The 13,374-nt window shown below is 47.2% G+C and overlaps 1 protein-coding gene across 1 annotated transcript; it reads right to left on the reverse strand.

The window, feature by feature from the left end:
• Positions 1-2,072: 2,072 nt before the first annotated feature.
• LOC144134205 (uncharacterized) lies at positions 2,073-4,622 on the reverse strand. Its single transcript, XM_077667163.1, has 3 exons — positions 4,617-4,622; positions 3,808-4,065; positions 2,073-2,279 (listed from the first exon to the last, which is right to left on the reverse strand). The coding sequence occupies exons 1-3, from the start codon at positions 4,620-4,622 to the stop codon at positions 2,073-2,075; spliced, it is 471 nt and encodes a 156-aa protein (XP_077523289.1).
• Between the last annotated feature and the right edge of the window lie 8,752 nt (positions 4,623-13,374).

Consider the following 13,374-nt stretch of genomic DNA (forward strand, 5'->3'; position numbering starts at 1 on the left):
AAAAAAACTTTATTCATAATGGGCAGCGTTTTTCCCGTAAGCCTCGTCGCTGACAGCGTTGCGTTCGTTGCGTTGCCCATAGAAGATCACGACCAAAATTTCGTTGCAGTGGAGCCAGGCGCAACCGTCGGGGCACCAGGTGGCACCGGGTGCGGACCTGCGCCAAGAGGCAACTCCGTAGGGATGCTGATTGATAACTTCAATGGCGCCAAGGGAAGATAAGTATAAAGATCGCCATGAAACAATAAGCTTGGCCTACACAAGGCAGGGTCAAATACCACTTTTCCAAGCCTTTCACCCCATAGCAGCCGAGCCCCAGGTCAAGGGACTGCTTTTACTGAATTCAAAACCCGGTGGATGCGCGTTAGCACTGGGGTCCTAAATCAAAACGACTAAGAGTTACGCCGCCGTGGTGGCTCAGTGGTTAGGGCGCTCGACTACTGATCCGGAGCACCCGAGTTCGAACCCAACCGCGGCGGCTGCTTTTCTATGGAGGCAAAGCGCTAAGGCGCCCGTGTGCTTTGCGATGTCAGCGCACGTTAAAGATCCCCAGGTGGTGGAAATTATTCTGGAGACCTCCACTACGGCACCTCTTCCTTCCTTTCATCTTTCACTCCCTCCTTTGTCCCTTCCCTCACGACGCGGTTTTCAGTTTTCATTTTCATTTCATAGGAACGGAAAGTCAAAACCACAAAGCCATAGCGGCGGTCAGGCAGTACCACCTTTCACTGTGCATTCGCGCTCCAAACAAGATTCAGGGCAGCAATGAAGAGCCATGATAATATGCGGTGGCATAAAACGCTAGAACCCGGATACAATCGTTCCTGACGTTTCCTTGCAGAGCCTGTCAAAAATTAATAGCCACAGGGCTTCTTGGCACGAACAAGTTGCCCAGCTCTAGAATCCCCTTTTGGGGCTCCAAAGAACTGTAGGAATGACAAGGCCTTCCTATCATTCAGAAAATCGAAGCGTGGGCCACGCTATAAAATACTCTGTGCTCGATTCAGAAACAAATTATGTGGCCCTAAACATTCGAGCAATGCCGCAGCATTACCCTATGGCAAAGTTGCCGCTGGTAAGTACACGAGAGTCTTTCAAGCTATGACTACGAGCAGAATCTAAATATCGTGTTTCGTTGCATCAGTGATATTGCCTATTTTCATAAGGCTGTCATTACTGGTGTCATAACACTGTTGGTGAAATGATAAGAAAATTGGTCTTTCGCATCTCCTTGTGAAAATTAATATACCTTGAGTCACAGCGTTGTTTGGCGGATGGTTTCCTTGTGCCATTAACATTCATCATCGTCAAACACGCGGTCTTGTTCCAAGCGCTGTCAAAGAAATTCTTAGCGACCTGAATGCGTTTACGCTCGAAATGTGGGTGCCCTCCAAACTGAAGTTTAAGGCTGAGTTTCGGCGCTGGCAGGCGCATACATGTGGCTTTTCAGCCTGTTTGACACTCACTTTGTGCAATAACATTGCAACGATTGTGAAAGGCAATTGGGCCGTAGCAAAGATTATGCACCCATGCGCACAGTGGTGGCCATGGCTCCCACACTTCGTGTGCTTGTTTTGTCGACCTTGGAGTAAATTATCTGTCAGTGCGATGTCTTTGCCTTAACTAACCCAGACTTGAACAAATTATCACGAGCTCACGAAGAACAACTCGAACGGAAGTTTTAGCCGAGCATTCCGCCTTACATGCATCGATGAAAATTCTGTCCACCACGGTCAACATCCGCATGAAATGACGTGATCACATGGCTAAAGTGACAAGATCAACCGTCAGTGGTCACGTGACCGATTAGCCGTTAACCCGTTTCACTGTGGTGTAGCAGTTATTTTAACTCGCAGCTGAAGCCCCAACACATGCACCTGTGGACAGTCTTTCCTTTGATCTTTACTCGCACATTTAGCTGACGCCATACTCGTTTGACATGGCTTGGGGATCTAAATATTTCATGTCCCCACTTTATCAGTCTCGTTCATTCAAGTTTACGACCGAACAGGTAGCAAACAGCTGACACTCAAAATCATTTCTTTTAATAGAAACTCACTTATGCATTGTGGTCATCCTCTACGCCGATCGAGGGCAAGCTGCTGGGGCTGCGGGACATGCTGCGCCGCTTGCAACACATTCGGGTGATGCTGCGCCGCAGAGTAGATGCGGCTCCATACGGTGGCAAACAGCGACAGCAACACGGCCAGCCCAAGGCTCAGGCGGGCCGCGTAAGCCGTCAGCTTGCCTGACAGCAGGCAGCACTCGCGTGCGCGTGCCTGCAAGCAAGGGTTGTCATAGTTATTACAATTTCTTGCAGGCTGTGGTGGCTTCATTACCCCTTCAGACTTGCGCAATTTTTCGATTTGTAAGCGTTAAAGGGACGCACCATTGGCTAAAAAGTTTCATGAGATTAGGGCGTAGCTGAAAAAATACCGGACTTATTAAAGGCCCGCCAGCATGGATACATCTTACAAGTGGAACCATTTACAAATTTTGCAAGGCATCGAAGGTCCCGTTTGCGCTTCATGAAAAAGTGTCAAAGGAGATGATCAGGCTGAAAGCACCTGGTGTAGCATCCCCAGTACCGTATACGCTGAATGGGTTACGCCCGTTTTTCCGCTCCTAAAGAAGGATGGCTTAGAGGGCGTTTGTAGAGATTTTAAAGTTATACTTAACCCGTTGTGCGATATCGAACAGCATCCGCTCCCCGTTACTGATTTTTTCGCCAACTTATTCTGAAGACAGCAAATCAGCATTTCAGATTTCCGTAACGCTTGAAACAATATCGCGTTGGACGAGGACCGTCGAATTCTGACAGTCATCAACAAAAGGCAAGATTTTTTTTGTTACAACCAGTTACCGTTCGGCATCGCGTCAGCGCTACTCATATTTCAAACAAAGGTTGCATCTGTGTTGCAAGGGTTGGTCGGGGCTCAAGCATATCTGGATGATGTGCTGATAGCGGACAAGAAAACCGACTACTCGAATTTGCAGGTAGTGTTGCAGCGTTTCAGTTAAAGTGGCATCAAGCTGCATGGCGATAAATGTTGCTTCAGCGAGATAGTGATAAAGTAACTTAGTCACCACATCGAAGCAGGCGGACAGCACCCGGTGGAAAAGAATATTGATGCAGTTGGGCTGGCACCTTCGCCTGAAAACATAACAGAACTGCGTGCTTCCTCGGTTTAATTACCTCCTACAAGTTTCTGCCGAACATGTCCATGGTAGTAGCTCTTTGTACAAGGTAAGTGATATGGGGTTAGAAGAGGCGGCAGCATTCCAACGTGTCAAAAGCTCTTTGTGCACAGCGCCCATCCTGACTTTTTTCGACCCGCAGCGCCAACTGCTGTTTCAGTGCGACGCTTCACCATGTGATATCGACGCCATACTTTTTCATCGCTCTCACGGTGAAAATAGGTTGATCGGATTTCGCTCCTGGGCCTTAATATGCGTTAATAATCAATGTGTCAACGGCATTGATCGTTAACGAAACTTTGGCAGCGGAACTGCTGTGCTTTTTAAAGCATCCGTAAAGGACCGAAAAAGGAGTATTGCCACTCCGTCGCGCCTGAACATTCACGTCTTCAAGCATGTGTGTCCAGTCCTGGTACCACCAAAGTATATTGTACCATTAGCTATATCGCTGTGAAGCTTCCAAAGACGGTTGCACAAACTGTTGAGTTGTTTGGCTTTCACGTCGTAAGAGTCTGCACGCAACTCAGCGTGAAGCTGAGCGCGCCATCGACAGAAACAGAATCTGCAACCTTATGTCTATCCGAAACAAGGACTCAGCTTTGCTCTTACGTGCAAGTACAGAGTGGCCGGAAGGAGGAATTTCGCAGAGCTGCCGGACGGAAATAGGTCGATCACGTGCATGGTGGCCACGTCGATCAGTATCACATCCCGGGACGAGCGCGGGTCCACCAAAAGCACGAAGGCGGCGAGGTGCAGGGCGACACTGAGGGCCTCAAGCTCTGGGAACTTCATCTGGAGCACCGCCACTGCGACCGATAAGCATACGCCTCCGGCAGCTTCGATGGCCCATGGGCCCAGGGCCGCCTCCTGAACACGGTTGGAAGAAAGTATTCACATGGAGCATAATTTTTACAACCGTAGGTAGGAAGAGAAGCCAACGAAACTCTAAAAATGCGGCTGAAGGCCATTGCCTCCAGTTTAGATTTAATCTGAAAGTTAATGCCCCAGAAAGTTCGCTGCCCTCACGCATAAGAGACGTATTCAATTCCATTTAATTAAGTTTATTTTAATAGATGTTTCTAAAGATATCTGAGATGGATGTTGTAAATCATAGCTTGACGTGGCCAAGAAAATCTCTACAAGGCCATGCCGACGTAATTACTGACAATAGTTAACAGAAACAATAGAAAAGATGGAGAATAGAAGGCACTGCACAATAATAACATGGTGTAGTTTTCTGAAGCATAATCAAGGGTAGTTTTCAATATTATCAGAAATAATACAAGAATACATCATGCATACACATTTCAATAAAACTTTAGTTGAGCTCTAATAGGCATGATTTCGCGAAGTAGAAATATTTTCTAAACATTTTGAGCACAAGCTACGAATTATAGATTCTGAGAACACTTTTCTACCTTCATTTCCGAGTACTTAAAATGGCACTTTCGGGAGGGAGTAGAAGAAAGAGTACAATAAGTGGACAAGCCCGACACTGTCTCAGCTCTCTCTCTCCTACATAAAAAACTACGCACTGATAATATTCTTCCTGATATTTCTTCTGAGAGTGCTGCACGACAGTTTTGTTTTTGTTCGCTGCTCGCATCTTGCTTCTCGTGGTACTGATAGTATGTATGATACATTAACTACAGCTTATTGGATATCTGTGCCGATAATATTATCGTATTTTTGGTTGAAGAATAGGCTGCAAAAAGCAGTGCCGACCGCAGAAAGGATGTGCAGTGTGTGAGCACCTACATCATCCGATTTGAACAAACTTCAAGAGCAGTCTTTTCTTCTGTATTCGAAAATAAAAAGCTTGGTGTTCTTTTTTTACCTCAATTCTTGCCGCCTGGATAAAAGGAGTTAGGCAGTAAGCCTCAACCGCCAGGGAGTGTTCCAGGCTTCTTTGTTGCAGCGAACACGTGGGGAGCGTGCTGTTGGAGTACCGGCACTGGCCCGATGTCAGGTTGCTGCAACTTGTCATTGGCTGAAAAAATGTCGATGATGAAGCACAAGGTTTGGTTAAGCGACGTAGGCGGCTCTGTCTCCTATTTAAGCGAAAGCATTTCTTTTCTCAATAGTGGCGAGTATAGGGCCTGTCGTCAGAGCGTGTCAGCACGAAAATGAGCATTCAGAAAAAGACATTCGCCGCCATTGTGGTTCTAACTCAGGCCCTCTGCGTGCCAGGTGGTCACGCAACGTATATGCCACGAACGGCCGTTGGTTCGAGGCTGTAAGAGCGGCACGAAGTGAACGCATTGTGGTGTGCACGATGGTAAAGTGTGTTCGGGATGCGTACTGATGTTAGACAACGATTACGTGGAAAAAAAAGTGACGTGATAAGTGTCGTGTGACAACGATGACTTGTAAATGAGTTGCTGACATACAAACGCAAATGCTTTCGCATTTGTTCAATGCAGCATACTGCAGTGCTCTACAAATTTTTTGTAATATTCCCAGTGGGCAAGTTAAGGCACTTGTCCGTCACACGTAGGAGTGAGTCACCTGTTAGTCGCACCACTCAGGCAGCCCACCGAGACTAAACCGGCCACAATAAACTACTTTGGCGCTAAAGAGTAACAGAGAATACAAACTCTAAAACTCAGATAGCTTAATCACCTACCTGTCCCATTAGAAAGGAAGGAGTAATGACCCGTTTTAAAACTGCTGTGCGTAAAATTCTCATAGACGAAGCTTCGCAAGCGAACACAATAGCACGCGCAAGCGTCGGGACATTCAAACACCAGCGCTTGTACCTCTAAATAAACGAGGCGAAAAAGAAAGGCAGGCATTCATTCTCGAGCCTTGTTCGCTTACTAGGTTGCCTCACATTGGTCAGACATTAGGGTAGCTACTGTGCTGATGCTTTTACAACCCAACGCATAATAAAATTTGGGCTCCCTCATGTACGAACTCGGCAATCCTTTGTGCCAATGGCGGGAGAGGAAGCGGTCCTCTATAAACTTTTTGCACGTTCAACAAAATCTTAACGATCGAAATTAACCTGCGAAGCTCACGGCAGAACATCATATAGAGCAAGCCATCAGCAGTGTTTAAAACCACTGCAGTCGCACGTCACGTCTATCTTCATTCAAATGTTTTCGGAGCATAAATGGTTTACTTGTCAGCCCTGTTTTGTGAAGCTTATGGTACCCCTAAATGTCTAATTCGGTGTAAGGTTGTCAAGAGGACCCTGCTCATCAGCTTCCTAGAGCGTTTCGACATTAGGGGTGCCGTAAGTCTCCAGTATACTCGTCAGACCCGAGAAAAAGTTCGGCTTCTCAGCGTTATTCCAAATGCGTATCTCAAGTCTTTGCGGCATTGTGAATAAACGCACAAAATCTGGAAGTCGCCGGTCCCACACTACTTCCCTGATGAGTTTTCACAATGCATTCTATGGGGCTCAATGCAGAAAATGCCACATCATCTTATGTATTTATTTAGTTAAATACATGCACGACAAGATGAGTGTTTGGATCAAAATTACAAGACATCTTACGAAAAAGCACGCGCTACATGAGAGCTGTTTGGCCGCTGAGGGCCGAAATCTGCTTTAGACAAATCCACCAACTCTAGACGCTACTCAGAGCGCCTCTATCGATTCACACTTTTCGAAAACGTTACACAGAAGCACAGGAAATTTTTTCTGACTTCCAATGGCAGTTTCCTGCAAAATTGGCATTATAATGTACAAGGATTCTGACGAGGATATAGGGGCTGAGAAAGCAAATCAAGTTGCTATATACCATAGGCCAAGACTGTACCGCTTGTGACCAAAGAATAAGGAAAGCAGAGTTTCGGCCGCGCTGGCCGTGACCTCTCCCCACATGGTGGAGGATGACAGCAATGCCTTCGGAACGACTTACGTGCGCGCAGATGGTCCCCAGACTTGGAAGTTGGCCGCAGAAAACCCTGTCGTACATGGCCACCACCGTCAATGTCGCGTAGCCGAGCAACTTGTAAATGACGATCAAGGGCAGCAGGCACACCGCTAAAACCACGAGTACGTGGAACAACATGTCTACACGTCTTCTAGGGCAGCACCGAAAGGTTTGAGCAGCCTTGGACGGCCGGTCGGCTGGGATGGAGACTTCTTTCTTCTTCGCTCGGAGCGGACACGGCGACCACTAGGGGTTTTTTAGAAACCTCTACAACAGCTTGGCCTTTGTTCGAGCAGCCCAGTCTTATTGTCGTTTGGAGCCACCATACTTGGGTACAGCCAGAAGTGTGTTTTTTTACTGCCGTGCAAATTTTTTTTAATGAAATCAAAATGACTACCTTGTTAATTTTGTTTGTTAATTTCTTCAATATTATTTTTATTCTTACAATTATCATTATCGTTTAACTACTCGGCTATAAACATCAGTCTGGATCTCCTGCGTGCTTTCTGCATTTCCCGTTTCATTTCGTTGTTCCTTTTTGTTTTCTTCTTCCGTCCACACCATTCTTCTTAATTTCGTCCAAGAATTATTTACCTCAAAAACTCTCTGTGTCCCCCAATTCTTAGCCAATCCACCTATGTGTGCATGTGCCATACTATGAGGACAACAACAAAAACACCAACACTAAAGGCACAGACCTATCGCTGCTTCTCCGCCATTGATTGAATAAGTTCTTGATACAAACAGAGACCAGTTTAGCGCGAAAAGCGATAACAACAGTAACAAAAGGAATGAAGTGAAATGATGATTGGTTTTTGCGGAAGGAAATGCCATCGTATCTGTCTCACATCTCTGCGGACACCAGAACCGCGCCGTATGGAAGGGGATAAAGTAGAGAGTGAAAGAAGAAATAAAGGAAGAGGTGCCGTAGTGGAGGCTCCGGAATAATTTCGACCACCAGGGGATCTTTAACGTGCACTGACATCGCCCAGAACGTGGGTGGTGGTGGTAGTGGTTTTATTAAAAATATTAGTAAAAAGGAAGGAAAATATTTTTGCTAGCCCCGGCATCTGCCATCGATACTGAAGCACCTGAGCTGGGGCAGCGGAAATAAAGGACAGCAGGCAGAATGGAGAAATGAAATGAAAGAGGTGAGGGGACAGGAATAGAGGACAGGGGGAGAAGTAATATGTACAAACTATTTACACAATAAGATATGTGTCCAGGTTGTGCGCGTGATTAGTTCATTTTAGAGGAATTAAATCACACACGCGCACAGCACTGTGTAGGTTACAACCGGAGTGGGGCGTCAAGTATTAATCGTTCAAGGTAGAACTCGCGGAGGGTTCGGTCACTGCGTGTAACTACCTGACGGAGAACAGACGGGACGTCAAGCCCGTGTGTTCGAGGAATGCACAGAGGCTCACCAAAGTTCGCTCACGAGTGCGCGCACTGCCCTGCGGCCACAATAGCGTCTTGATGGAGTCTGGTAGTATGCCCTGCGCCCTATAGGCCGTGAGCATATCGCGACGAGCATCGGCGAACGCGGAGCAGCGAAGGAGCAGATGTTCTAGTGTTTCCACTGCACCGCATCCGTCACACACATCACTCGTCGCGATTCCGTGACGCACCCGTCGTTCCCCGGGCCACACGCAGCCAATGCGCACGCGGAGGATCATTGCACGTTGTGACCGTGTAAGAGCGCGACAGCCGGTGACACTGTCGATGCGCTCACCTCCCGCGATGCGTGGGTCGGGGTGCTGCTTTCGCAGATGGTCGTGAATGGCCGCACGCACGTCCTCCCAGAACTTGGGGGCCTTAGCGTTTCGCCTCCATCGAAACGCAGCCGCCGCGGTCGGGTTCGAACCCGGGTACTGCGGACCAGTAGTCGAACGCTTAACCACTGAGCCACCGCGAGAGAAATTAGGCGTTGATATGCTTTCTGAACCAATTCCTCGAATGACTTAAAGCGCCTCCTTTACCAGTTACCAGTTAATTCACTGATGTGCGTGGACAATTTGGATACCTTTTTTGAAACATTGCGTAGTGCATGCCTACGATGTTCTCTTTTCGCCCTTACGATGTGTAAGCGTATGTGCTCTCTGAAAAGAGTGTGTGGCAACTTATGATAAACTGCACATCTCCAACCAAAAATGTTAACTTTAACCCGACGTTTCGAAGCCGACTCGGCTCCTTCATCAGGGGCGACTGAGGGCAGTAGCTAGCGTCTTTTAAGTATGGAGGGGAGGGGGGAAAAGAACGACAGCTGTGTCGAGCAAGGCGCTGGGGAGGGGGAGGAGTTTTAGGCTGTTAGTCACGCTGGCGCACTGCAGGGAGGTGCTGAATGGCGACTTTTTTTCGTAGCGTTGAAGAGCGAAGTCCCTGGGCATATACTGAGGGCAGGTTTCCTTTTGAGCGGTTGATATTGTTCGGGGTGGTTTGGATATGCCAGGATTCCAGAAGGAGTCTCTTGTGGTAATTTTTTTCGGTTCCGAGGTTGCGGGTCTCTTCAAAGTTGATTCTATGGTCGGAGTGCTCGGAATGTTCGGCTACTGGATTGCGCTCTCTCGCAAATTTGCGGACGTCGTTCTTATGTTGCCGAATTGTTTCTTTGAAATTTTTGGTATCGCCGATGTAGCTTGCGCCGCAGTCGGCGCATGGAATTTGGTAGACAATGCCTTGGGCTCTTTCTCTCGGCGGCCGGTCTTTGGGAACAGGTAGGCAAAGCGCAACAGTGTTTGTGGGCTTGTGCGCAACTTGGAGACCCGATTTTTTCAGGATTCGGGCGATGGTTTCGCTGCCACCTCCGACATAAGGTAAAGTAACGTATTTTGGTGGTGGCGTTGGTCTTTGTGCGTTGATTTCTTGACGAATGTTGTGCTTTTGATGTCGAATGGTTTTTGAATAAAGTCTTTTGGGTAGCCGTTCATGATGAGTTCTTTGAATATCGTGCGTTGTTATTTTTTTCTGTCAATTTCTTTGTTGTAGTGTGTCTCAATTCTTCCGAACAGCGTCTTCGCCACTGATGATTTATGGACTGTCGGGTGGTTCGAAGAGAAGTGGAGATACCGGCCTTAGTGGGTTGATTTGCGGTATACGGAGAATTGAAGGGTATTGTCGTTTCGGGACACGAGGACGTCCAAAAACGGCAGGGAGTTTTCTTGTTCCAGCTCTAGCGTGAACTGAATGTGAGGTTCTACGGAGTTTAAATGACGAAGCAAATTTTCAGTCAGATTTTTTGATGATGGCGAAGCAGTCGTCGACATATCTGAGGAAAATCTTTGGTTGCGGGTGGAATGAGTTGAGGGCTCGCTGTTCGACGTGTTCCAATGTTAAATTGGCCATGACGACAGAGATGGATGCTCCCATTGGTGTTCCTTTCACCTGTCGGTAAAATTCCCCGTTTGACGAGAAGTATGTGTTTGATAGGCACAACTCCAGGAGGCGGCACACATCATTTACACTCAGCAGGGTTCGTGCGCTGAGTGTGTCGTCGCGTTGTAGTGCGTCATGGGTAGCGGCCACCGCAAGCTTCACGGGGATGTTTGTGAAAAAGGACACCACGTCGAAGGAGAAAAAGCATTCGTCGGCCTCAAAGGTGGCTTGGGACACCAGTTCGATGAAGTGACTGGAATGACGGATATGGGTCGCTGTTTATCCTCCGATTGGGGATATTAGTTTGTGAAGGTATTCTGACAACGAGCGAAGAGGGAAACACCGGCAGTCGACAATCGGGCGCAAAGGGGTCCCCGGTTTGTGGACTTTGGGCAGGCCGTAGTATGCTGCAGCCGATCCGTTGGTGCTCAATAACTGAAGGTAGAGATTTCGGAAGTTGGAATGTCTTTCGAATACTTCTTTCAATGTTTTGTTTTGTTTACCCTTGCTTGGGTAGTGGTTGTGGGGTCCTTCTTCAATTTTGCATATTCTCGACTGCTGAATAAGGTGGATATTTTCTCTTCGTAGTCCCGTCTGCCCAGAACGACTGTTGTGTTGCCCTTGTCCGCTGGGAGGATCACTATGTTGGTGTCTGTCTTGAGGTCTTGCAGGGCTTACCTTTCGTCCAGATTTAGGTTTGATTCTTTTCGGTGTGCTTGCACTGAATTGAGTACACCTATTGTTTTGAGCCTGACCGCTTCTCGTACACAAGGTTCCATTTGCCGGATACCGACTTCAAGCGCAGATACCATTGCTGGAAGGGGGGTCTGTTAACCTGGCAACTTATGTGCACTATTGTCATCAGCAGTGTGCGCGCAGGAGGTGCACACTAATGCCAAGTTGTTCCAAAGCAGCAGTAAATGCGAAGTTCCCTTATCAGTGCAATCCCTCACAAATGTGCGTGCGCAACCCGCTGCACTAATTTAACTGGAGGATTTGTAACAGCATCAGTAAAACAAATTCACGGCAAGTAAACGTGACAGTTTGGAAGCATGAGGACTTGCGTCTGGAAAGAGACGGTCTGGATTAGGACGTTAGCATCAAAGCGATGTACTGTCGGGGTCAAAGGTCTCTGACCACCCCCACCCCCTCCAAGTTCCGAACCGTGCCGCGCTGCAAGGGTCGCAACCAGACTATGTACTCATCGTGTCAAGAAGACCGGTCACGACACCAGAGCAACATCGGTATGTGGTCATCAGGTGGTGACCTCTTGTAGCGCAAAAAATGAAAATGAAAATTTTGTTTTGGGGAAAGGAAATGGAGCATTAACTGTTTCACATATCTCGATGGACACCCGAACTGCGCCGTAAGGAAAAAAGGACGGTGGGAACGAAGGATATAATAATAATAATAATAATAATAATAATAATAATAATAATAATAATAATAATAATAATAATAATAATAATAATCCGTTTCTAGGAAGAGGAAATGGCGCAGTATATCTGTCTCATATATTGACGGACGCCTGAACCGCCCCGTAAGAGAAGGGATAAAGGAAGGAGTGACAGAAGAAAGGAAGAAAGAGGTACCGTAGTGTAGGGCTCCGGAATAATTTCGACCACCTGGGAAACATAAACGCGCACTGACATCGCACAGCACAAGGGCGCCTTAGCATTTTGCCTCCATAAAAACACAGCGGCCGCGGTCGGGTTCGAACCCGGGAGGTCCGGATCAGTAGCCGAGCGCCCTATCCGTTGAGCCACCGCAGTAGGGTGAAGGAAATAATTTATACCAGCTGGGGACCTTTAACGGGTACTGACATCGCACAGCACACGGGCTCGAAACGCGGACGCCACGGCTCAGCAACTGAGCGCCCTAACCACTGAGCGACCACGGTGGGTATCCAGTTTTACCTATTTGGCAATTTTTAAACAATTTCAACTTTAGGGCGTACCAGCGAAGGCAGTGACTTTGCAGGAACGACCGGCGAGCTGTTTGATCTAGTTTTATTACACACCTGCCGGAATGCGTCCCACACGCATGCGAGCCGTGCATGTCTTCTGTTACGCTGGCCGAAGTTCCAGTAGACTGGACAAAGAACTGCGAGCTTGGCTAAAAAACACCGTTACCAGCCCAACAACGAGATGTTCCAAACACTAGCGGAAATCGTTACGATCGCGTTCCGCTTCGATAGTACTCGAAACTTTCCATATCTTATACTTTCACAAAACTGCTGAAGCAAATACGATAGCAATATATATGAATTCAAGTAACTGTTTTTGTTCGCGCGTGAATATTTTATGGGTTTCATATGTTTGTTATTTGACTGCATACACTGAAAGTCATTATTTTACTGTATGCACTGAAATTCAATCCAACTGATTTGGACTCTAGGTGATGAGGGCCATATTTTGTTAGTAGCTATTCATTAAAAAAATAACAATGGAAGGAAAAGATGTTGCAAGCCGCGGCATCTGCCATCGAAACCTGAAGCCCCTGAGAGGTGACTAGCTGGAATAAAAGGGCAGAGAGAGAGAAAGAAAGGACGGAGCGATAGCAAGAAAGGATAGGGGTAATATACACTATGTACAGATACAAAATATGGAAATGAATGCGGGATGCTGCGCCGCGCATGTTAGGAGTACTAGGGTCATATGAGTCTTGAAAACTGGACGCGACAATGACTCATTCTTGCGTCACTCTAGCTTGAAACAAAAATCCCCATCCATGCATGTCCGCTTGTTTAATCCTATAATCTTGTTGCTCACACTAATTACTAACGACATTGAAAGAAAGACACCAGTACTGCTATTATTAAAAAAAATCGATCATTTCGTCGACGGCTGCTGTTAGGGAGCCCGCAGCCGACAAAGGGGTCAATTTCTGGGGGCTGGATACAACCAGGAGTGCAGGC

This window comes from Amblyomma americanum, chromosome 5, assembly GCF_052857255.1.
Source record: "Amblyomma americanum isolate KBUSLIRL-KWMA chromosome 5, ASM5285725v1, whole genome shotgun sequence".
Taxonomy (NCBI): Eukaryota; Metazoa; Arthropoda; class Arachnida; order Ixodida; family Ixodidae; genus Amblyomma; species Amblyomma americanum.